This window comes from Microcaecilia unicolor, chromosome 1 (assembly GCF_901765095.1).
Source record: "Microcaecilia unicolor chromosome 1, aMicUni1.1, whole genome shotgun sequence".
NCBI lineage: Eukaryota > Metazoa > Chordata > Amphibia > Gymnophiona > Siphonopidae > Microcaecilia > Microcaecilia unicolor.
In genome coordinates, this window is record NC_044031.1 from 563,394,366 (window position 1) to 563,418,607 (window position 24,242).

At 43.0% G+C, this 24,242-nt stretch overlaps 1 protein-coding gene across 1 annotated transcript in view; it reads right to left on the reverse strand.

Annotated features, from left to right (window-relative positions):
• Positions 1-24,242, reverse strand: part of NUDCD1 (NudC domain containing 1) — a 219,090-nt gene that overhangs the window by 38,985 nt on the left and 155,863 nt on the right. Inside the window, exon 9 of the mRNA XM_030218074.1 lies at positions 6,399-6,524. Coding sequence (XP_030073934.1) covers positions 6,399-6,524 — 126 coding nt within the window. The remainder of the gene's footprint in view (positions 1-6,398; positions 6,525-24,242) is intronic.

The window sequence follows — 24,242 nt, forward strand, 5'->3', positions numbered from 1 at the left end:
CATTGTTTTATCATTTTTCTCCTCTTTATGCATGAAAACCTGTGAAAATTCTTCCCTGTCTCCTCCAATAACTTTCTCCTTCTACAATGTAACAATCAGCAGCTTTAAACTTCCTAACTGGAACACACAGTTCAGTTGATATCAAGAATCAAAGGCTTCTGAATCCTTGATGGATTGCAAGATATGGGAGGACTTTCCTTTTCCCAGAAGGTTGCTGGTATAAGGCCATAAATACTTGCTTCTCTTAGCCTTAGGATGATACTGAGAATCCCAGACTGTAGCTAAATTCTCAGGATGCCCAAGGTGTGACATTAATTAAGGGACATAGCTCTCTCCCTCTCAAGCTTAGGCTGAAGCTAATACCCTTCTCATCACCTAGGAGCAGGCCAGAGGTTTGGGTGGCATTTCCAGTTCCTTGCCATGTTTGTAATCTATGAAGCTTTTATTGTGTTCGTTAGCAAGAACAGCTTCCCTTAAGGTCAGGGCATATGGCTGGCGTGTACTTCCTTACTCTTGTTCAGGTCTGGGAGAATAGAGCCAACAGATAAAATCTGGGCTCTCCGATTTATATTTTCTGACTCTTCCCTCCAGACTCAATTCCCTCTAGATTCCTAATTTAGAATTTCTAAAAATCAGACATTAGGTAATCTAATGTAATGTATCATTTATATTCCTCCAATTCCAAATGTGGTCCAAAGTGGATTATATACAAAAATATATTCACAAAAGCTATTTATATTATATGCTTCCAAACAAATTAGCCATTATACATTACTAAAAGACACTGTAAATTTGAAGACAATCCAGTGCAGGAAAATACTAGGAAAAAAGAAACTATCTGAAAAACAATTCACATTAATGGGCTCATTTTCGAGCAAAAAATGTCATAAGGTGGCAGGAGTACGTTTCTCTCTAAAAAATGCTCAAGTTGCGATTTTTGACACCCTGATTTTTGATGTTTTGCTCCACAGTTCGTCCAAATATTAAGGGGCGTGCATTGGGCGGGACATGGGCGGCACCAAAAGTGAGACTTTTTCTGCAATAATGAAAACATCTAGGGCCAAAATCAAGATGTTTTTGGCTAGACCTGTTTCAATCACGAAGTGACCAAAGGTGCTCTAAATGTCCAAATGTCCACTGGAGGGATTTAAGGCATAACCCCCCTTCCAGACCCTTAAGATGTGACAGTGACAGTACATACCAGGCTCTATGACAGCTTCACATATGATGGCCATTCCTATTAGAGCAGCAAGTAGATAAGAAGAGGGAATGGAAGGATATACTAGGATATATGAATTGGTTGGAATATGTTGTGGCTGTGGTGTGCGAATGTGCTGATAACCCTGGGGGGAAGCTGGGCGCCCCGGGGCAGGAGTGGAATGTACATGATCCTGTTCTGAATTGGCACTGAGATCCTGGCTAAGTCATCAAGTCAGACGATACATGTTGTCTCATGGAATGTGGGGGGCATAACATCCCCCATGAAAAGAACAAAAATTTTAGCTGTTTTAAAACGACATACAGCAAATACAGTCTGCCTACAAGAGATCAGACTGTTGGCGGAAGAACACTTAAAATTGCAAAGACAGTGGGTGGGGGAAGTGTTTAGCTCACCAGTAGCAGGCCGTAGAGGAGGAGTGGCCATACTATTCCATAAATCACTGGCATATCAATCAAAACTCTTATTCAAAGATTCAGTAGGTTGATATGTAGGCCTGCAAATCAACTTACAGGGGAAAAACATATTATTGGTGGCAGTTTATGCGCCAGTGGTTTTTGATAAAACATTTTATCCACGTTTATTGGCCGAGTGTCAGTGATATGGGCACCTCCCATTGATTATAGCAGAAGATATGAATTTAGTATTCGACGCAAATATAGACCGCTCAGGCGCGCGGGGAGGACAGATAGTCTCAAGCCCATCGGTTTTGGAGACTTTTTGCACTATGTTAGATCTGGTGGACCCCTGGAGACTGTTACATCCTGATGAAAAAGATTACACCCATAGATCACGAGCTCACCAGACACTTGCACGTTTAGATTATATCTTGCTATCACAACAATTGTTCTCACAAGTACACACAGCAGTGATAGGACCAGAGGAAATATCGGACCATGCCCTGATCTGGGTTGAACTTCAGCCAGCAAATGCTTATCAACAGACCAGGGGATGGCGCTTCCCAGTGTATTTATTCCATTCTGCAGACTTTACTAAATACTTACAAAATAAATGGCAAGATTACATGAAGGCAAACCAGAGCCATGCGGATGATCCAGTGTTGTTCTGGTCTGCTGCCAAGGCGGTGCTCTGCAGAGATATAATTGCCTATGTGAGTGCACGCAATAAGCGCATCCAGCAGGGAACTGTAGTCCTAGAACGAAAATTGCGAGCTGTTAAACGCAACTATACACGACGCCCTTCCCCCACATTGTTCGAAACACTTACGGCCACTAGGGTGGCCTTGAATAGTTTGATACATGAGAGGACACATATATATCACAAATACCAGTTTCATAAGTATGGTGAGAAAGCTGGAGGTCTATTAGCATGCTTAGTAAAGCACATTTCATACCGGCTTTATGTAATGAAAAAGGATTGATTGCCACTAATTTAGAGGAATTTCTGAGATTTTTCTCCGTCTCTTTACAGGTCTCTATGATTCTACCAAAGAAGATAGTAGGGAGGAAGCAAAGATACAAGCATACTTGAAGGCCTCGGGTCTACCTAGTCTGTCCTTAGAAACAGTACAGACTCTCAACCAGCCGCTGTTGGCAAAAGAAGTACAAAAGGCGATTAAAGCTTTAAAGCTTTTTTCGGCCCCACGGGCCGATGGGTTCACGGGAGAGTTTTATAAACTTTTGCAGAATCAACTAATATGTCCCCTTCTAGATTATTATGATACCGTGATAGAGATTGTAAGCTCTTTGAGCAGGGACTGTCTTTCTTCTATGTTTGGGCAGCACTGCGTACGCCTTGTAGCGCTATAGAAATGCTAAATAGTAGTAGTAGTAGTAGTAGAAGGGAACTGCCCCTTTATGCCAACACTGTCCTTATCACACTAATACTGAAGCCAGGAAGAGACCCCACACAGGCACATTCATATCGACCAATTTTGCTAATAAATGTGGACTTAAAGATATTGTCAAAGATACTGGCAGGTCGACTGGCGCTCTTTCTCCCAACATTGATTGGAGAAGATCAAGTTGGTTTTGTGAGAGGTCACCAGTCAGTGATAAATGTCTGGAAACTATTAACAGCAATGATACAGGGTCAAACGACTGGTACTCCACAGCTGGTTGTGAGTCTAGATGCAGAGCGGGCCTTTGACCGCGTGCTATGGCCATTTTTATTTGCCATACTCAGGTGGGTTGGACTCTGGGGCTGGTACTTGCAGGCAATCCTAACATTATACACAGACCCCAGGGCGAAATTACTGGTAAATGGAGTAAAGACCCCTGATTTTTCAATTGGAAAGGGAATGCGGCAGGGATGCCCGCTGTCCCCCTTTTTATTCCTACTAGCGTTAGAACCCCTTCTATGTACAATCAGAATGGCGGAGGAGATAACTGGAGCTCATATCCGAGAACACACAATAAAAGTGTTGGCATTTGCAGATGACCTGTTGTTGACATTAGAGGACCCACAAAACTCGCTCACGCATTTGCTACAGGCTATTGAGGAGTATGGAACGCTATCTGGTTTTAGACTAAATCTGCAAAAATCTTTAGCGCTTCCATCTTCTCCAGAACTAATTCGGGATTGGAAAGAGCAATTTCCACTACAGTGGGCTACCCAACAGATTAAATATTTGGGAGTTACCATTCCAATAGACCCACAGAAGCTATATGATAAAAATGTAAGGCCTTTATTGAATTCTACAAAACAATGGTTTCGCCTCTGGTTAGCTGTTGGGACGGGTTTCACTGTTTAATATGACGCTGACTCCTCGGTGGTTTTATGTATTTCAGATGTTACCATTATTTTAAAATGACGGAAGGAGCATCAATTGAACAGGGCCACTCAGACGTTTTTATGGGGAGGGAAGCACCCTAGACTACCGATTATGGTACTACAGAAACCCAGGGCGGGAGGAGGACTGTGACTTTTCAATATTCGTTATCTAACTATAGCATGCTCCCTGAGACACATACGGGACTGGCTGACAGGATCGAGCTACTTTAGTCAAAGGCGCTCTTTCACCAGGGGTACATATGAGTTAGCTTCTGCACACCATTCCACGCAGTTCAAATGTAGTGATACATCATAACCCAATTTTCCTTACAGCTAGGGCTGCCTGGAGGTGGTTGTGTAGGAGACAATTCTTCTGCTGCAGCAACTCCATATCTGGAGATATGTCGAAACCTGGACTTTCTGGTGGGCACGACTTCTTTGGTTTTTTCCCGCTGGAGGAGGCTGGGAATATTGTATTTGTACCAGCTGCTAAATGAAGAAGGGAAATTAAAACCCTTGGTGGACTTACAAAACAAATATAAATTGGACTGCAATTCACATTTTGCCTACATACAACTTCAGCACTATGTCACCAATTTAGGCTGGACGAATTTCACTGAGGATGTGCAAGATACGTTGAATGCAGCTCTCACCTTGGGGTCCAAGAATGATGTCCCCTTGCGATACCATCATAGGTACCTACAAGACTCTACTGAGGACTTGGACTTTCAAAGGTTAGCACAGGCATGGACATTAGAATTAGGAATAACACTGTCTGAAGAGCAATTCAAACATTATGTCCTGAACATATCGCGTTGCACACCTTTTAACTACTTGTGGGAGCTACAATATCGTTTTGCACTTCACTTGTACATCTCTCCCTAGAGGGCGTATAGAGCGAAGCTAAATCCCATGGGGGAGTGTCTAAAGTGTCTACATAGTCCTGCTACACTGAGTCATATGTTTTGGACATGCCCACAGGTACATAGATTTTGGAGCCAGATAGTGACAATAATATATTCTTATTGGGGCCGCAGGATTGAAATGCATCCGTTACTTTGGTTTGATGTGTTCTGATATTCTAAACCTGCACCCCCGGGGTTTAAACAATTTTTACAAAAGGCTATTTGGGTAAGAAAATGATATTGGTGTGTTGGCGGGAACCTTCATCCCCTACAGTTGGAAAGTGGCGCACACAAATGATAAGATTGTTACAGATTGAGCATTGTGGGGTTGGGGTCGCTTCCCTTTCGTCTGCGAGGGGAAAACGCTTTCGACAGACCTGAGAATGTTTTTGGGACACATTGTAGCCTCAAGCAAGAAGCAGAATTTTGAACCAGCTGTAAATAATATATATCTATCTCTTTCGGAGATACAAGGAGAAATGGGTGGAAGAGGAGAGGACGGGAAGGTATTGGGATTGGGAAGGAAGGGGGGAGAAAGGAAAGAAGGGTTGTGGGGTAAACTGGATAAGTTGTAAAATGTATGGCCATGTAAATTGCTTGTTCCTGTCAAATATCTTGTTTGAATGGTTTAATAAAGATGAGTTAAACATTAAAAAAAAAAGAAAAAAAAAGCACCATGCTTTGGCCTGGTCATGATTTTCATGCCAACAGCAGTCCTTAGATGAACCTGTGACTTTACTACAGTCTTCCAAAGAATTCTTTTGCTTAGCCATGACTTTGAAAAAGATTTACAATAACTTGGTACTATGGAATGATGTGTGTTCTGGTGGGAAAGTAAGAAAATACATTTTGCACACCTTGCAAGATGAAACAAGTAAGTTCAAAAAGCCTTTGTCAGAAGCAATATATCACTCTCTAAGTACATGATCTCTTTTGTTTGATTACTAATAAACCAAATGGCTACAGTAAGTAGAAGGGAGACCTGGGATAATCAATTTTTAAATCTTTAATTGTAACCTGTTTATAAAGTTAAAGATCCATTTGAGAGATTAATTTCTCAATCCCAATGACAACAGAATATTGAACGCTAAATTCTACAGTAAACTATATACAGAAGTGAAGAGAATGGATAAGTGGTGGGAGTTTAAGCTCCAAGGGATGTGCATGATAGGTGATTACCCATCATGCAAGGAAAAATACATGGCAACAAACGAAGAAAGAACATTTTGGAGTGCTATACGGTGTGACTTCATATTACAATTTTGGCTACTTGGAGTATAAAAATATATCAGCACACACGCAATTTCCGTAAATTCTAATTTTTTTTCCTAAATCAGGTTCTTGAAATTCTCTGTCTTAGAATATGACTTTTTTGTAAACTAGGTGAAATGTCATTTTCTTTTACCTATATACTCATGTTTACATATTTTAATCTACAGGTCTATCCACAGTCCTAAGGGATTTTCCATGACAGTTTGGCCAACAGGCTTCTCAGGAAAGAAAGCATGTAAAATTATTCTTACTAATTCAAAAGAGCTTACCACATCAGTAGGTTTCAAGGTATTGCCATCAAATCTACACAGAGTGGTGCTGTCTTCCAGGAAAATGTCGCATTCCTCTAACTCCTGAGCATTACAAGGAGGCTTCTCTTTGTTAGGGTCAGGATTCTGAAATTCATATAATGACCTTGTAAATTAAACTTCCCATTTATTTATAATGTCCCTAGACTGAAACAAAATAACCAAACTGATCTACAGCTTGTTATATGATACAGAGACTAATAAGTGATACACTAACTGGAACAGAGGTATAACAAGAATGTCCTAGCCATATATATTTAACTTACGGCATCTATACTGCAACTATTCAACTAGAGCACAGACATGAAGTTGCAAAAAAATATGAGGCAAAAAAGTATGCATATCATGATGGAACAATATATTGGTTCAATTATTTTGGCAAAAAATAAAAATTGTGCTCTCAGCAAACAATTACACTACATTTATATGTTTATATGAACTTCATGAATTATTATCAACAACCAAGTTACTTACTTGTAGTAGGTGTTCTTCATGGATAGCAGAATACAAGTACTCTCAACATCGATGATGATGTCATTGACAGAGGCTGACAAGGGAAATGCTACTCCAGGATCATTTCTAGAACTGTTTCAGGTGGCTCATCAGACATGTGTGCTACTTCACCACCTGCTGCAGTCATCTGGGAATGCTGCAGTCCATTCTTAAAGCTTATAATAGAATACAACTCCAGAGGAAGGTAGGACAGTACATGAGAGATTTGAAACCTGCTGTCCACAGAGAACACCTGCTACAAAGTAAGTTACTTGGTTTTCTGCAAGGATAAGCAGGAGAGCAAGTCCTCACAACATGAAACTCCCTAGCTACAGGGCTACCTTCAACATAAAAATGGGTAAAATAATACAACTAATGCTGGGGTTTACTAAGCCGGTATCGAGGCTGGCTGTACGCTAGTGCCAACATAACCCACTCACTTTGAATGAGCTATGTCGGCAATGCTGCACCGCTTTGTAAACAGACCCCTAATAGTGTTACAACAAGAAAACATCAACATTTGTTTAGTGTAGCAACAAGCCCTTTGAGTATTTTGTTTTCTGGTTTTTTTTTTTTTTTAAAGAAGGAAGCCTGGAAGTGAAATAAATGGGCCTATGGGGGCTGGAGTTTAGACTGTAATCTCCAAAGACATTTTGAAGGACTGACTGTCCAAACCTACTATTACATCAGGAGTTTTGTTCCATACTATACTGGGATATGATTATATGAACAGATGTTCGTGTCCATGGAGGCTGACCTTAGGTGGGCCACCAATGTCGACATAGGTCTAACATTATGAGCTGTAACATGACCCTTGAGCTTCAAATCTGCCTGGGCATAAGTGAAGCTGATACAGTATTCAGGAAAGCAAAGATGCAAATGGAAGAAAAAATAGCCAATACAGTAAAATGGGGGGGGGGGGGGGGGGGGGGGGGGAGGGGGGACAAGACATTTTAAGATATGTTAGTGATAGGAGGAAGTGCAAAAGTGGCATTGTGAGACTCAAAGTTGAAAGAGAAGAATATGTAGAAGCTGATAAAGATAAGGTGGAATTGCTTAACAAATATTCTGTTCTGTCTTCACAGCAGAAGGGCGGGGAACAGGACTGCAGAAGACAAACACAAATAGTACTGGAGGGGTAGTAGTCCCTGATCAATTTTCATAGGACTATGTTCATGAGGAACTGACTAAACTAAAGACGGAAAAAGCAATGGGGTCATAGTCTTTTCCACTTAGTTTTAAAAACACTATACCACAGTATTAACAGATAGAATCTAGTAGGCACTGCAGGATCTAGTTTAGTATTAAGGGAGAATAAAAAGAGAGAGAGGGAGAGAGAGAGAGGGAAAAGCAGGCAGGACCTAGTTTAGTATTAAGGGGGGAATAAATAGAGAGAGAGAGAGAGAGAAGCAAGCATCATTAACTAGTTGCCATAGAGGCTCATTTTCAAAGCACTTAGCCTCCCAAAGTTCCATAGAAACCTATGGAACTTAGCGTCCCAAAGTGCTTTGAAAATATGCCTGATAGTGTACAAACCCTTTTCCCATAGTTTTAAACTGAAATTTTCTCTAGAAATAGGCATTTTCCCCATAGTTTTAAACTGAAACCTTTTCTAGAGGTAGAAACTAAACAGCCAAAAACTCTTGTTCTAAAAGGCAGTTATTTTCTGTTCCTTGGCTGCTGGAGAGGTAGCTCATCCAGCGACCTCAATTAAGTGTTAATTAAGGTGTGGGGAAGTAGAATACTTGCATAGGTTGCTGAGTCAGCTTCAAAGAGCCTGTTTTAAAAAGGCAGGTGACCCTCAGGGGGAGGGATGCTGGCTTCGGCCTAACCCCTGGTAAGCCTTTCCTTGGCTGAGAGGTGCCCAGCTGTACCACTGGCTGCCTTTCAGGTGCTGTGGAGGACTTGCAGCTCATCTGCATATCCTTACAGCCTTCTCCGGGGTGACTCCCAGGTCCACCCCGATCCACTCAGGTCCTCAGCTCTAGGTGCCCAGCGCTCCCACCAGGTGCTGTGGAGGACTTGCAACCCTTCTACATATCCTTACAGCTGTATCTGGGGTGACTCCCAGGTTCACCCCGATTTTTCCAGGGCCCTCGATCCAGGTGCCCAGGGTTTCCAGGTGCTTTTTGGCAAAGATCAGGCGACCCTCAGGGGGAAGAATGCTGGCTTCGGCCTAACCCCTGGTAAGCCTTTCCTTGGCTGAGAGGTGCCCAGCTCTACCACCGGCTGCCTTTCAGGTGCTGTGGATAGACTGGGTAAATGTAACTTCGGGGCACGCTAGGGAGGTAAAATTCCTTGATGAAATCATATGATCGGATTTGATATTAGCTTTGAAGTAAGTATACATAGGAAATCAAATACATTAGCACTTAACTTTAAAAAAAAATTAGAGGAGCGACTGCGAGGGTCAAAAATTTACATCAGGCATGGATGCTGTTCAAAAACACCATCCTGGAAGCCCAGGCCAAATATATTCCACATATAAAAAAAGGAGGACAGAAGACCAAACGACAGCCGGTGTGGTTAAAAAGTGAGGTGAAGGAAGCTATTAGAGCTAAAAGAAATTCCTTCAGAAAATGGAAGAAGGAACCGACTGAAAGTAATAAGACACAGCATAAGGAATGTCAAGTCAAATGCAAAGTGCTGATAAGGAAGGCTAAGAGGGACTTAGAAAAAAAGATTGTGGAATTAGCAAGATGGCCGCCTGAGTGGACGTGCAGGAAAGAGCTCTGGAAGTCTTCTAGTAAAATTGCCAACCGAGAAACCGCGGCCCCGGAATGGGGAAACGGAAAGGAAAACTCGGAGTGCCTTCCTCCACAGGCAGGGTTGACTCACCTCTCATGCGGCAATTGACGCTTGAAGAATCAGGGCTCCGAACGCCGGGAACCGGAGTGAACGCTTTGGGAGGTCCGGGAGAACAAATTGACCTAAGCGTCGAGGGAGCGTCTTTGAGCCCTCCTTCGATAACAGTTCCTCCAAGACCGGGAAGTGAAATCGCGGGGCAGGCAGCGCAGCAAGCCGAATCCGGAAGTCGGTCTTCCGCAACTGCGAGTGGGGGCCCTGCCGCCGCGTCGACACCAGTGAGTTTGTTATCTCAGACAGGAATGTCAGAAAGAAGTCCTGGTGTACCTTCCATGTCTCTTGGAGTTTTGAATAAACCAGCGACTGTTACAATGGATTCCTTATGGGAAGCAATACAGGGACTGAATACCAACTTGCTGCAAATAACAGGTATTTTTAGAGGTGAAGTAACGGAGCTAAAGCAATCACAGCATGACTTAGAAGGAAAAATTGCAGAACAATCTACAAAGATGGAACTACTTGATAATGATCTTAAAATGGTGAATTCCTCTATGCAAGTATTGGTGAAAGATAGCGATTTCCAAAAGCGAAAAACAGAATACCTGGAAAATCAGATTAGGGGAAACAATCTACGTTTCCTTAATTTCCCTAAAACGCCTCTTATATCAGCTCTAGATATGTTTAAAAAATATCTCAATGAAGTGTTGGGTATTCCCTCTGAGGGATACCCACCTATTACAAGATTATTGTACATCTCTGGGGCTCGAGAGACTAAATTGCCTGTTAACCCCCAACCTGATTTGAACTTAACAGAATTTTTAGAATCCTCTTTGGAAGTAACGACTGAGAGAACAACGCTTTTGGTTACTTTTGCTCTGCAGTTGGATCGAAATAATATCTTTAGGCTTTATTTTCGTCACGCTAATTCACCCTTCCTGGGATCAAAAATACAAGTGTTTCCAGACTTTGCCCGAGAAACTCAAAGAAAAAGAAAGAAATTTTTGTTGTTAAAAGAAAGAGTTTTACATATTGGTGGGACCTTCATGTTAAGGTTCCCCTGTAAATGTTATATTTCTTTGAACTCTGTTAACTATATTTTCTTTGATCCTGAGAAGTTATCAGATTTTATTTCCTCCAAAGAAACTTTGCAGTAGTTCCTGATTGCAGACGCGAATCCCAGCTGCGTTCGCTTTGGTTCTGTCCACTTGATATTTACTAATTTACTTTATTACATTTGATTTGGTATTTCCTTGATCTTGGATCATTATTAGTGGACAAAAAAAAAAAAATTAGAGGTATTTTTTTTTTCTTCACATTATGTTCTATTTTCTTGTAATTGTTTTCTTTCTCTAAAGATGTATTTATGTTATTCGCATAAATGATAAAAGAATAAAATATGAAATTATTAAAAAAAAAAAAAAAAAAAGATTGTGTTGGAGGCAAAAAACACATAGTAAATTTTTTTTTAGGTATATTAAAAGCAGGAAGCCGGCAAAAGAATTGGTTGGACCACTAGATGACCGAGGAGTAAAAGGGGCGATCAGGGACAACAAAGCCATAGCAGAGAGATTAAATTAATTCTTTGCTTCGGTCTTCACCGAGGAAGATTTGGGTGGGATACCGGTGCCGGAAATGGTATTCGAAGCTGACGAGTCGGAGAAATTTAATGAATTCTCTGTAAATCTGGAAGATGTAATGGGCCAGTTCTACGAACTGAAGAGTCACAAATCTCCTGGACCGGATGGTAGTCATCCCAGAGTACTGATAGAACTGAAAAATGAGCTTGCGGAGCTATTGTTAATAATATGTAATTTATCCTTAAAATTGAGTGTGGTACCGGAAGATTGGAGGGTGGCCAATGTAACGCCGATTTTTAAAAAAGGTTCCAGAGGAGATCCGGGAAATTATAGACCGGTAAGTCTGACGTCAGTGCCGGGCAAAATGGTAGAGACTATTATTAAGAACAAAATTACAGGGCATATTCAAAAGCATGGATTAATGAGACATAGAGGCATATTTTCAAAGCACTTAGCCTCCCAAAGTTCCATAGAAACCTATGGAACTTAGCCTCCCAAAGTGCTTTGAAAATATGCCTAAAAGTCAACATGGATTTAGTGAAGGGAAATCTTGCCGCACCAATCTACTACATTTCTTTGAAGGAGTGAACAAACATGTGGATAAAGGTGAGCCGGTTGATACTGTGTATCTGGATTTTCAGAAGGCACTTGACAAAGTATCTCATGAAGACTCCAGAGGAAATTGGAGAGTCAAGGGATAGGAGGTACTGTCCTATTGTGGATTAAAAACTGGTTAAAAGAGAGAAAACAGAGTGTAGGGTTAAATGGTCAGTATTCTCAATGGAGAAGGGTAGTTAGTGGGGTTCCCCAGGGGTCTGTGCTGGGACCGCTGCTTTTTAACATATTTATAAATGACCTAGAGATGGGAGTAACTAGTGAGGTAATTAAATTTGCTGATGACACAAAGTTATTCAAAGTCGTTAAATCGCGAGAGGATTGTGAAAAATTACAAGAGGACCTTACGAGACTGGGAGTCTAAATAGCAGATGACGTTTAATGTGAGCAAGTGATGCATGTGGGAAAGAGGAACCTGAATTATAGCTACGTCATGCAAGGTTCCACGTTAGGAGTCATGGACTAAGAAAGGGATCTAGGTGTTGTCGTTGATGATGCATTGAAACCTTCTGCTCAGTGTGCTGCTGCAGCTAAGAAAGCAAATAGAATGTTGGGTATTATTAGGAAAGGAATGGAAAACAAAAATGAGTATGTTATAATGCCTTTGTATTGGTCCATGGTGCGACCGCACCTCGAATATTGTGTTCAATTCTGGTCGCCGCATCTCAAAAAAGATATAGTGGAATTAGAAAAGATGCAGAGAAGGGCGACGAAAATGATAAAGGGGATGGGACGACTTCCCTATGTGGAAAGGCTAAAGCAGTTAGGGCTCTTCAACTTGGAGAAAAGGTGGCTGAGGGGAGATATGATAGAGGTCTATAAAATAACGAGTGGATTTGAACGGGTAGATGTGAAGCGTCTGTTTACGCTTTACAAAAATATTAGGCCTAGGGGGCATGCGATGAAGCTACAATGTAGTAAATTTAAAACGAATTAGAGAAAATGTTTCTTCACTCAACGTGTAATTAAACTCTGGAATTCATTGCCAGAGAATGTGGTAAAGGCAGTTAGCTTAGCGGAGTTTAAAAAAGGTTTGGACGGCTTCCTAAAAGAAAAGTCCATAGACCATTAATAAATTGGACTTGGGGGAAAATACACTATTTCTGGGATAAGCAGTATAAAATGTTTTGTACTTTTTTGGGATCTTGCCAGGTATCTGTGCCTTGGATTGGCCACTGTTGGAAACAGGATGCTGGGCTTGATGGACCTTTGGTCTTTTCCAGTATGGCAATACTTATTTACAGACTGAACTTAGGGAAGCTCTAGTGGCTCCACTGGCTGACCTTTTTAATACTTCTCCAGAGTTGGGAGTGGTCCTGGAGGACTGCAGAAGAGCAGTTGCGGTCCCTCTCCACAAAAGTGGAAGTAAGAAAGAGGTTGGGAACTATAGGGCAGTAAGTCTGACTTCTGTGGAAATAAATTAATGGAAATGCTTTTAAAACAGAAAATAGTAAAGTTTTTGGAATCCAATGGATTACAGAACTCAAGGCAACATGGTTTCACTATGGCAGATCTTGTCAGACAAATCTGGTTAATTTCTTTGACTGGATGACCACAGAGTTTGATCGAGGGAGAGTGCTAAATGTGGTGTATTTAGATTTTAGCAATGCCTTTGACATGGTTTTGCATAGATGACTAATAAATAAACTGTGCCCTCAGTATGGGCCCTAAAGTGACTGACTGGGTTGGGAGCTGGTTGAGTGGAAGGAGACAAAGGGTAGTGGTAAATGGAACTCATTTTGAGGAAAATGATGTTATCAGCGGTGTGCTGCAAGGTTCAGTTCTTGGGCTGGTTCTTTTTAACATTGCTGTAAGCAATATTTCTGAGGGCTGTCTTTTCAGATTATACCAAAATCTGCAGACACTCCAATGATGTGGATAACACGAGGAAAGACTTAGCAAAGCTGGAGGAATGGTCTGGCATTTGACAGCTGAAATTTAATGTTAAATAGTGCAGTGTCATGCATTTAGGGTGCAAAAACCTCAGGAAGAGGAATGGCCAGTAGCAAAAAGGAGGTGATGATGCCCCTGTATAAGAATCTGGTGAGACCTTATTTAGAATATTGTGTACAATTCTGAAGACCGTACATTCAAAAAGATGTAAACAGGATGGAGTCAATCCAGAGGGCAGCTACTAAAACAGTCCATGGTCTTCGTCATAAAGCATATCAGGCCAGACTTAAAAATCTCAATATGTATACTTTGGAAGAAAGGTGGGAGAGGGAGATATGATAGAGACATTTAAATACTTATGTGGCATAAATGCACAGGAGGCATTGCTAATTCAAAGGAAGATGTGGAACGAGGGGGCATAGGATGCAAGTGAAAGGGAACAGACTCAGAAGTAGCCTGGGGAAATACTTATTCATGGATAGGGTAGTGAATTCATGGAACGGCCTCCCAGTGGAAGTGGTAGAGATGAAAACAGTATCTGAATTCAACAGAGCTTGTGACGAGTACGTAGGATCTCTAAGGGAGTGATAGGGAGAGTAGATGGCATGGATGGGCAGACTGGATAGGCCATATGGTCATCTGCTTACATTTTTCTCTGTTTCTATGAAAAACGCAGGAAAGGAAGTGTCCAAATTCTGCTGTGCCAACCAAGTGACACCACTCCTGAGGAAACCTCAAAAAGCGCTGGTCTTGTGTAGGAAAATATCAGCACCCCAATGATGTCAGTAGGCGACTTTGCAGGATGCCAGATGGAATCACCAAGAACACTCCCTACTTTAGGTGATCCATAGAGAATTACCCCCTTTGGGCAAACTGGAAGTGTGGTTATTACTACTTAATTGCTTAAATGGTGATCAGCTAGATGTAAATCAATGGTAGAATAAGCTGTACTTGTTTTAGAAATATGAGGGAGTAACAATAGCAGTTAGATACATGATTGTGTCAGTGGAGAAAAGACTCACACATACAGTCACTGAATTAGTAATCATTAAACTGTGATGAAACATCTGTTCTGTTTGCTTGTTCTTTATGTTAATTATTATGAGTTGTATATTAATAATCAATATAGAAATCTGAAATCAAAAACTCTGGAAAAAAGTTCTTGTAACTCTTAGTGCTCAGGTCCACCCAAAATTTGGGTGCATGGCCATAGGTGCCCAATATAAGAGGCTTGGGGAGGCTAAGCTTCTCAACCCCAACCATAACTTTCCTGACCTCCCTCCTGCTACCATCATTGCCACTGCTACTGCTTCTCTAGACCAGTGGCAGCAGTAGCAAAACAACATAAAGCAGTCACGGGGTCAGAGACAGAATGCGTGTGACTGCCAACCTTGCTACCTCCAATCTCAACTTCCTGTTTTGAGGCAGAGCCGGCAGACGTGCATATGCACTGCAGCCCCCTAATTGCTTTATGTTGTTTTTCCACCGATAGTGCTAGAAAGCAGCAGAGGATGCAGTGTTGGAAAACGGAGAAACAGAAGATGTTGGGGGTGGACATGGAAGTGGGACAGCAATAGAGAGAGAAGGGAGATGCTGATGGAAGGGGAAAGAGGACAGAGTTAGTGAAAGACTGAGGAATAAGAGGAAGGGGAATAGGAAAGCCGAGGTGAGAAAAAGAGATGGAAAACTATAAGTAGATGCAGTGTTTTTGTGCCGGTACACACCGGTACGGCGTACCGGCACCTTTTTTTTCTGAGGGCTGGCTCACCAACTTTCCTCTCTGCCTCCTGCAAATCTAATATTTACCGAAGTCGCAGCGCAAACCGGCAGTAATGAAGACAGCAAGCAGGCAGGCTGGCCTGAGTCCTCATCGCTTCCCTGCCCTCTCAGCACAGCTCAAGCTCAGCGTCTCGCCTTCGTCGCTTCCCTGCCCAGTCTCAGCACAGCTCAGGCTCAGTGTCCCTCCTTCGTCGCTTCCCTGCCCCCTCAGCGTCCCGCCTTCCTCTGATGTAATTTCCTTTCCGCGAGGGCGGGATGCTGAGAGGGCAGGGAAGCGACGAAGGCGGAATGCTGAGAGGGCTGGGAAGTGATGAAGGCGGGACGCTGAGCCTGAACTGTGCTGAGAGGGCAGGGAAGCGACAAGGAGGTGAGCCTGCCTGCTTGCTGTCTTCACTACCACTGGTTCGCGCTGCGACTTCAGTAAATATTAGATTTGCAGGAGACAGAACGGAAAGTTGGTGAGCTGAGAGCCGGCAGGTGGGGATGGGGTTGGAACGATCTCAGGGGCAGGTGGAGGCTGGGGCAAGTCGCAGGACATGGAAGGGAGGGTGGGGATAAGAGGGAAGGGAGGGGGAGGATGGGGGGAAGGGAGAATTGCTGGACATGGAGGGGAGGGCAGAGAATCGGTAAACATGGATGGGAGGGAAGGATAGGGGCAAAGGAGAGTCGCTGGACATGGATGGGAGGGAAGGATGGGGCAAAGGAGAATCGCTGAACACGGAAGGGAAAGGAGGGCAGAGGAGAATCCTGGACATGGAAGGGAGAGAGGAGAAATGCTGGACATGGATGGGATGGGAGGGCAGGGGAGAAAGGAGACTCGCTGGACATGAGTGGGAGGGGAGGGGAGGGCAGGGAAGAGAGGAGAATCGCTGGACATGGATGGGAGGGAAGAATAGGGGCAAAGGAGAATCGCTGGACATGGATGGGAGGGGAGGGGAGAGAGGAGAGTTGCTGGACATGGATGGATGGAGGGGAGGGCGGGAGAAATGCTGGACATGAATGGAGGAGAGGGAAGACAGAAAGGAGATGCACATAGATGGAGGGGAGGGGAGAGAGGAGAAATGTTAGACAAGGATGGAGGGAAGGAAAGAGAGGAAGGAGATGCACACGGATGGAGGGGGAGAGGAGAAATGCTGGACTTGGATGGAGGAGAGGGAAGACAGAGGAAGAAGATGCACATGGATGGTGGGGAGGGGAGAGAGTTGAATGCTGGACACGGATGGAGAGGATGAAAGAGAGAGGAAGTGAGATGAACATGGATGGAGGGGAGGGGGATAGGAGAAATGCTGTACATGGATGGAGGGGAGGGGAGAGACAAAGTGAGATGAACATGGATGGAGGACAGGGGAGTGGTAAAGGAGAAATGCTGTACATGGATGGAGGGGAGGGAAGAGAGAGGAAGGAGATGCATATGGATGGAGGGGAGGGAAGAATAGGAAGGAGATGCATACTGATGCGGGAGATGCGGGAAAGGGAAAAGAGGAGAAAAACTGCACATGGATGGAGAAAATAGGCAAAAACTGGATCCACTCTATACCTCCTCCAGTCAAGTCTGCGGAGGACCCAGCTTTTACCTATGGATGTAGAGGAAGAAATGAAGAAGAAAGGAGGAAAGTAAAGAAGTAAATGGAAAGGAATCCCTGGAAACGGAGGGAAGGGAACAGATAGAGAGCAGCAGAATCAGAGACTGGGACCGACATGATCAGAAAAACAAAGTCACCAGACAACAAAGGTAGAAAAAAATCATTTTATTTTCATTTTAGTGTTTGGAATATGTCCAATTTGAGAATTTACATCTGCTATCTTATTTTGCGCTGGGTATACTGGAGCTATAACATCTTACAGAAATTATTTATAACGAAAAAATTCAAGTTATGTTTTTCTCCTATACTGGTATAAAATTTTCAATGATGCCTGTTTAGATTGTAAGCTCTTTGAGCAGGGACTGTCTTTCTTCTATGTTTGTGCAGCGCTGCGTACGCCTTGTAGCGCTATAGAAATGCTAAATAGTAGTAGTAGTAGTAGTAGTATATGTGCCAAGGGGTGTGGCTAACATGGGTGTGGCCCCGCCCATAATGAGTACCGGTACTTTTTTTCCTACAAAAAAAAGCACTGGGTAGATGCAGTAATGGGAAACGATACCTTTTTATTGGACTAATTTGAATACATTTTTGACTAACTTTTGAAGAACAAAACCACCTTCCTCAGGTCAGGACAGGATAGCATAACAGCAATATACTATCCTGACCCGAGAAAGGACGTTTTGGCCTCTGAAAACTAATTGAAAAATGTATTAAGTTAGTCCAATAAAAAGGTATCATATTATTTTCCATTTTATTTGTATTTGTTAATTTGTAATGTGATTAGAATGTGTCAATTTTTAATTTTACATCTATCTTTTTTTTTAATTCTTTATTTATTAATTAACAATCATAATATACATTTATGAGTGATAATACACAAAATAGAAAATCTTCCATCAAAACAAGAATACAATCAATTACTCTATAATATTCTACTATCGTCCATCATATTTAGGTAATTGATCCAAGAAAAGAAATTTCCATACTTAGTTATTAAACACACAAAGAAATTAAAATAAAAAAGTAGCTTAATTCCTGAGTGGTTCACTCCAGTCTACCATACAGTGTTACATATGTGACTAAACTTGTACACTAACCTCTTCTCTGCTTATTAAGAAATCCTCTAACTGTTTAGGGTCAAAAAATTGGTATTGTTTAGACTGAAATTTTACTCTGCATATAGAGGGGAATCTCAACAGAAAATCAGCACCAATTGCTACTGCCCTTGGTCGTAACAGTAAAAACATCTTGCGTCTCTTTTGAGTTTCCCTGGACAAGTCAGGAAAAACTCTAACTTTTGGACCAATAAACAGAGAATCCAAATGTCTTAAGGAAAGTTTGAGCACTGAATCCCTATCTATTTTCAACGCGAAGGTTACCAGCAATGTGGTCCTTTGTGTTATAACTTCAAGAGAAGACTCAAGGAATGTAGTGAGATTCATTGCACCTTGTTCTTGTAAATTTTCTGATGTTTTAACATCTATTTGAAGGTAATAAGCTCTAGTTATAGGTGGCAATGAATTCTCTGGCATTCCTAGAATCTCTATTAGATATTATTTAACCATTTGAATTGGAACAACTAAAGGGGACCTAGGAAAATTTATAAATTGTAAAGTCAGTCTCTTAGATTGATTTTCTAAATATTCCAGGCGTCTTAAAGTAAAGTTCTTCTCTGTAATTAAAGTTTGTTCCACAAGTTCAAGTTTTTCAGTTTTTTCAGACAGTCTCTTAACCTCAGAGGCTTGGAATTCACTAGTCTGTATCTGATTCAACGCAGTCTCTGAAAGAACTTTAATTGTCTCCATATTTTTGAAACTTAACGTTTGCAATGCAGATTGGGTTGTAGAAGTCAGGTCCCACAGTGATTCCAAGGTCACTACAGCAGGTTTCATGACTTTCCCCACTGAGAAATCCGGTAGAGGGGCCTTAGAAACTTGCTCCAGGATACTCACTGTTTTAAGTAAAACGTGAGCAGCTGTCAATCCCGGTCCTTCCAAGTTATCGGCACCAGTTGACCTCTCCAGCAGGCTCCCTCCCTGTACATCCAATTCTCCTCCAAGGGCCATGGCGACAGGACTTGCAACGAGAGCGACTCTTCCGGGTTGTGGAGGTGCCGCACGTTCGACAGGGCTCAGGGAAGCTCAGGGTTGTTTAATTTTTGTCTACATATATTTCTATTTTAAGTTTGTGATTACTTATGCCAATGGTTCCCAAAGCTGGTCCTGGAGACACCCCAGCCTGTCAGGTTTTCAGGATATCTACAATGAATATTCAAGAGAGAAATCTGCATACAGTGGAGGACCAGGACTAGGTTTGGGAACCACTGACTTATGCTAAATGTGTTCTACATGCATGAAAGAAACTAGGTTTTCTGTTAGCACTGAATGTCTGTGCAGGATCAATCTGAAGTAATTCAGCTTCTTTAGTTTTGCAACAGGTGTTTTAATGTTCTAGTGACTGCTGCAATGTTTACGGTGCTATCTTTTCTTATGTAGGCCTAGCGGTGTGACTCCTGGAACTTAGTGCTTCGATAGTATGGTAGAATAGCTCTGTAGGCCCCAAGTGTTATTTGTAGTGTTTTGTATTACTTCACAATATTCTTGGTTCTGAATTTTAAATTTGGGTTTAGATCACACTTTCTCAATAATAGCTCAAGGCAAGTTACATTCAGGTACAGCAGGTATTTTCCTGTCCCTGGAGGGTTTACAATCTAGTTTGTACCCGAGACAATGGAAGGTACAGTGACTTGTCCAAGATCTCACAGAGTGGCAGTAGAATTTGAACCCTGGGTTAGTTGGTTATCAGCCTGCTGCTCTAACCATTAGATACAGCTAATACATATTCCAAACATGTTTGTTAACTCAACAGCAAACTAAAGGCTAGCAGACCTGAAGCCTGGTTGCCATATGGCAACCTACTAAAAACACTGATAGGTAAATTACTTTATTGTTCCCATTAACCACAGGATGTCACAAGAAGACTAGAAGCTGTACACAAGCTAACAGGAAAGCTGTGCCCAAGCTAACCAGTCATATGCTAGAAACTCACTCTAAGCAAACACAGGAGAACTAGTAAAGCTGTACACAGGCTAACAAGCAAAGCTGTGCTCAAGCTAACTAGTCATACGCTAGGAACTCACACTAAGCAAACATAGGAGAACTGGTAAAGCTGTACACAGGCTAACAAGCAAAGCTGTGCCCAAGCTAACTAGTCCCACAGACGTGACACAGGATTTCTGTTAGAGTGCTGTTTGAACACCATTGTTCACATGGCCAATAGGAAGATATTGGATTGGGGAGTTAGGGCTAACTGGGAATCAACTGTTAAAGTATCTGCATATATTTCCAGAATACTGCAAATATTTTTCTGTTTAATATATATTATTGTGGTGCATTATTTTGATATATAATTCCCGAGCATGTATTCAGTGTGCATAATATCATCAATAACAGATGTACAAGGAGGGGCAGCTGGTACAAGTGAAGGGGTCCTTCCCTGCTGCGTTCAGACGTGCCCCTATTTTCCTTTTACTGCTAAAGTGAATCTAGCTTCTCTTTGGGATTCTGCCAGGTACTTGTGACATGGATTGATTACTATGGGAAGCTGGATACTGGGCTAGATGAACCACTGGTATGACCCAGTATGGCTTTCTTATGTTTTAACATAGGTGTTGTTCCCCCCCCCCCCCCCCCCTCCACTAAATAATTTAATTTTTCCAACCATACACCATCCTATCCTGCACCAGCCCCATCCACCTTAGCCACTGATCACCTATGCTCCTTGCTGTGGCTAGCAGGGATTCCTGAGCACCGCCAACTGAAGACCTCCTCCCCTGGTGGTCAGAACTCTTTCCAGAAGTCCTGGCCACCAGAGGAGGTGGTCTTCAACCGACAGGGCTTAAAGATCCCAGCCAGCTTAAGCACCTGTATTTTGTGTTCAGGGGTGGAAGGGGTGGACAAAAGATTTTCATGTCCACCTACTTCGGGCTCTGGCCTTTCTCAAATTAGCCATTAGGCTATACCACTGCATTAAAGAAATAGATAACGTGGAATTCTGTCTGGGGTGCTCAGTTACAAAAACAGGACAACAAAGAATACAGTAATCGTTTAAGTTTTTTTAAAAATCTCACAATTTGCCAATAGCACTTATTTAATATCACATGGCAGAAAACATAAAACAAGCAGATACATCAAAGTACAAACTATTCTTGAAGCTGGCAAGTCTGAGGAGGGAAAACATGTGATAGGAGAGAGTCCCCAGCTCATTACCTTGTTGTAATGCACCTCAGAAGTCCAGGGTCAAGTTCAGCTGCCAACATGATATTAAACCCAGCTCTGACCCTCCCATACCTAAGATGTAATTACATTACTAAAAAAAATACAAACCCACTCACATCATCATCATAGTCACATATCTAATATCACCCATTTCACAAAGCCAGAGCCCTCTACACACAACAGTCATATAATTTGTATAGCACACACAAATATTTAACCAGTCACCCAATGTCTGAATTACAAATGTCACCACAAAGAAACAGGAGAACAAAAACAATGAACAACTTCCGGCATCAGTTGATCAGATGGTGCTCAGACTAAAGTCACAAAATGCTAAGATAGACCTGCCGAGGCATCACATGGACAATATCCAGATGTTCTCATAGTGTATCAAGCAACTGCTGTTATGAACAGAATCAAGAGCTCACTGTGCAAAATCATACTATGTCAGTACTGGAGCTGAAATGTTACTATGCCAGTACTAATCAAGGTCTTTATTTATTTACTAGTAAAAAAGGTCCGTTTCTGACACAAATGAAACGGGTGCTAGCAAGGTTTTCCTCAGAGTGTGTATGTTTGAGAGAGTGTGTGTGAGTGACTGTGCGAGAAAGAGAGAGTGAATGTGCGAATGTGTGTGTGTGACAGAGAGAGAGTGAGACTGGCTGCGAGTGTGTCTGTGAGAGAGAGAGAGAGAGAGTGTGTGTGTGAGAATGAGAGTGTGTGCCATGGGTCCCCCCTCCCTCCCTCCGAGTTCCAGGGTCGTCCCCTCCCTCCTTCCGAGTTCCAGGGTCGTCCTCTCCCTCCTTCCGAGTTTCAGGTTCCCCCTCCCTCCGAGTTCCAGGGTCGTCCCCTCCCTCCGAGTTCCAGGGTCGTCCGTCCCCTCCTTCCCTCCGAGTTCCAGGGTCATCCCCTGCCTCCCTCCCTTCCTCTGAGTTCCAGGGTCATCCCCTCCCTTCCTTCCCTCCGAGTTCCAGGGTCATCCCCCTTCCCTCCGAGTTCCAGGGTCGTCCTCCCCCTCCCTCTCTCCCTCCCTCTGAGCTCCAGGGTCATCCCCTCCCTCCGGGTTCCAGGGTCGTCGTCCCCTCCCTCCCTCCGAGTTCCAGGGTCATCCCCTCCCTCCAAGTTCCAGGGGACCGAGTTTCAGGTTCTCCGCTCCCTCCCTCTGAGTTTCAGGGTCCCCCTCCCTCCCTCCCTCCCAGTTCCAGGATACCCCCTCCCTCCCAGTTCCAGCACCCCTCCCTCTGAATTTTAGAAGTCATCACTTACCAAGTAGGGGTTACGGCGGCCGTCAGCAGCGGTAAAAGGCATGTAGGCTCAGCCCTTCTCTCTCTCTCTCAGCTCTGGTCCCGCCCTCATTTCCTTTTTCTGCAAGGGCGGGACCAGAGCTGAGAGAGAGAGAAGGGTTGAGCCTGCATGCCTTTTACCACTGCTGCCGACCGCCACAAACCCGACTTGGTAAGTGAAGATGACTTTTAAAATTCGGAGGGAAGGGGCCTGGAACTGGAAGGGAGGGAGGGAGGAAGGGAGGGACGATGACACCCTCATGCGTGTGACATCGCGTTCCTTTGCCTGGCAACTCTGCAGCGTTCCCTTCCAGTGATTGGTCACTGCTGGTTGTGACGAACCAGGAAGCACGCAAACATCAGGACAGGAGATGGATACAGCAGGCAGCACGAACCCTTCAAATCCTCCACTGCCACGGAGTCAGCTTCAGAACGTTGGAGGTGCTTTTTATTATAGTAGATTTATTTTATTTGTTACATTTGTATCCCACATTTTCCTACCTATTTGTAGGCTCAATGTGGCTTGCATAGTACCGGAGAGGCGTCTGCAGACTCCGGTGTAAACAAATACAAAGTGATGTTGATGTAGGATAAAGTTCATGTGGCACAGCCACATTAGGGAATTGTTTACCTGGTGGTAATTGGGCAGTGCCGTGTGCTGTCCTGTTACCGCCATGTTAGCGCAGGAGCCCTTACTACCACCTCAATGGGTGGCGGTAAGTGCTTCTCCCTGAAATGAGTTACCAGTACAGTCTTTAGCAAATAACATATGACAGCAGGTATCCAGCTGGGTCAAAGATACAGCTCTGGAATGTCCCAAGTTGAACTTGGCCTATCTGACCATTGTGGTAAACGTTCACACATATGTGGTAGAGGCATATGCATTGGGGCTTCACTGCTTCCCTCTTGGCCTCTTCAACCTAACTGTGCTCTGAGCTTTTATACTCCTTGGATCATGCCCTCCTGGCTCTGCCCCTCCTGTGTCACTTCCCCCTAGGCAGGAATGTGAGGTTTAAGATAGTTCTGCCAATGTGAGAGAGTATAATAAAAGGGGAGTGGCAGTTTCCTATAGACTCCCTCACAAGGCCCCTTATTTTGTTAGTGATTTTTACAAGTATTAGGGTGATACAGTTTTTTGCCTTGTTACCTTAAAGGTCCTAAAGTGGTTCACTTACCGCATTTCTTTTAAAAAAAGAGAAAAACAAAGATAGCTTTTTACCTGGTGTGGTAAAAGGGGCCTCAGTGCGCATCAAAAACATATCACTGTCCATTGTCTGCTAAAATGGGATATTAACAACAGTGAACTCCTCTGTCAGTGCTCGTGATTGAGAAGGTGAAAGTAACCAGTACACAACCTGGCCAACAGGGAAAGCCAAATAACTATGTTTCAGCTTCACTCCTTTACCGAGCCTTGCTGGTCAATGATGTATTCTTGCAGCTTTCCCGGATCTTCAGATATGCAGGTCTGGTTATGTACAGTTATGTACATGCGGGAAATAAA